This window comes from Engraulis encrasicolus, chromosome 1 (assembly GCF_034702125.1).
Source record: "Engraulis encrasicolus isolate BLACKSEA-1 chromosome 1, IST_EnEncr_1.0, whole genome shotgun sequence".
Lineage (NCBI taxonomy): Eukaryota > Metazoa > Chordata > Actinopteri > Clupeiformes > Engraulidae > Engraulis > Engraulis encrasicolus.
The window spans coordinates 51,016,437-51,017,177 of record NC_085857.1 but is presented as its reverse complement, the minus strand read 5'-3'; the positions used below and the strand labels follow the sequence as shown (position 1 = coordinate 51,017,177).

At 37.0% G+C, this 741-nt stretch overlaps 1 protein-coding gene across 1 annotated transcript in view; it reads right to left on the bottom strand.

The window, feature by feature from the left end:
• The window catches only part of LOC134454255 (low-density lipoprotein receptor-like), a 13,847-nt gene extending 13,476 nt beyond the window's left edge, over positions 1–371 (bottom strand). Inside the window, exon 1 of the mRNA XM_063205155.1 lies at positions 256–371. Within this exon, the coding sequence (XP_063061225.1) occupies positions 256–364 (109 nt within the window). The 5' untranslated portion in view covers positions 365–371. The remainder of the gene's footprint in view (positions 1–255) is intronic.
• Between the last annotated feature and the right edge of the window lie 370 nt (positions 372–741).

Here is a 741-nt window from a genome sequence, read left to right as displayed (position 1 = left end):
GCGACGGGTTTTACAGGGTGTGGACAGGTTTATAGCCATGAAAAGTAATAAAATTACACTTAAATATTTCAAACAACTGTGTATTCGTGTGACAGACCCCTTGGCCATTACCTGGGTTCATTTTGTTTGTGAAAATTTAGTTGATTTTCAACAGTATTAATATTTTACTACAGGGACATGTTTTTGCCAAACTTTCAAGGAATCAGTGATACATACATACATACATTGGAGGCAAAATACTGTAGATAAACTCACGACAGTCTTCGTCACTCTTGTCATCACAGTCAGGTTCTCCGTCACAAACCCATGTGATAGAGATACATTTGCCACCATCACAGAGAAACTTGTCTCTGGCACACGTCATATTCCTGTGATAGACAGATCGATTTATTTACAGAGCAATCGTCTTATCGGCACAGATTGTGACTTCCTAAAATACCGTCATCCTACACAATATGTAAAGTGTCGTAACTACGCCAATATTGAAACTGAGAAAAAAGGTCTTGAAAGTGGTATTAAGTTAGATATTGCAGTTACTGCAAATTTGACAAAGCAGTAGGCCTAGGCTATCTTAAAACGCATATGGCTTTGTCATAAGTTAAAGGAGTTGTTATGAAAACCATGTTAAGTCTTAAGTCATTTTTGATCAAATATGTAGTTACTGCTGCTCTGTAACCAGACATTTTGAAATACTGAGGTCAAATACTACGTGCTGCACTGCATACTTTACATTTAGAATGC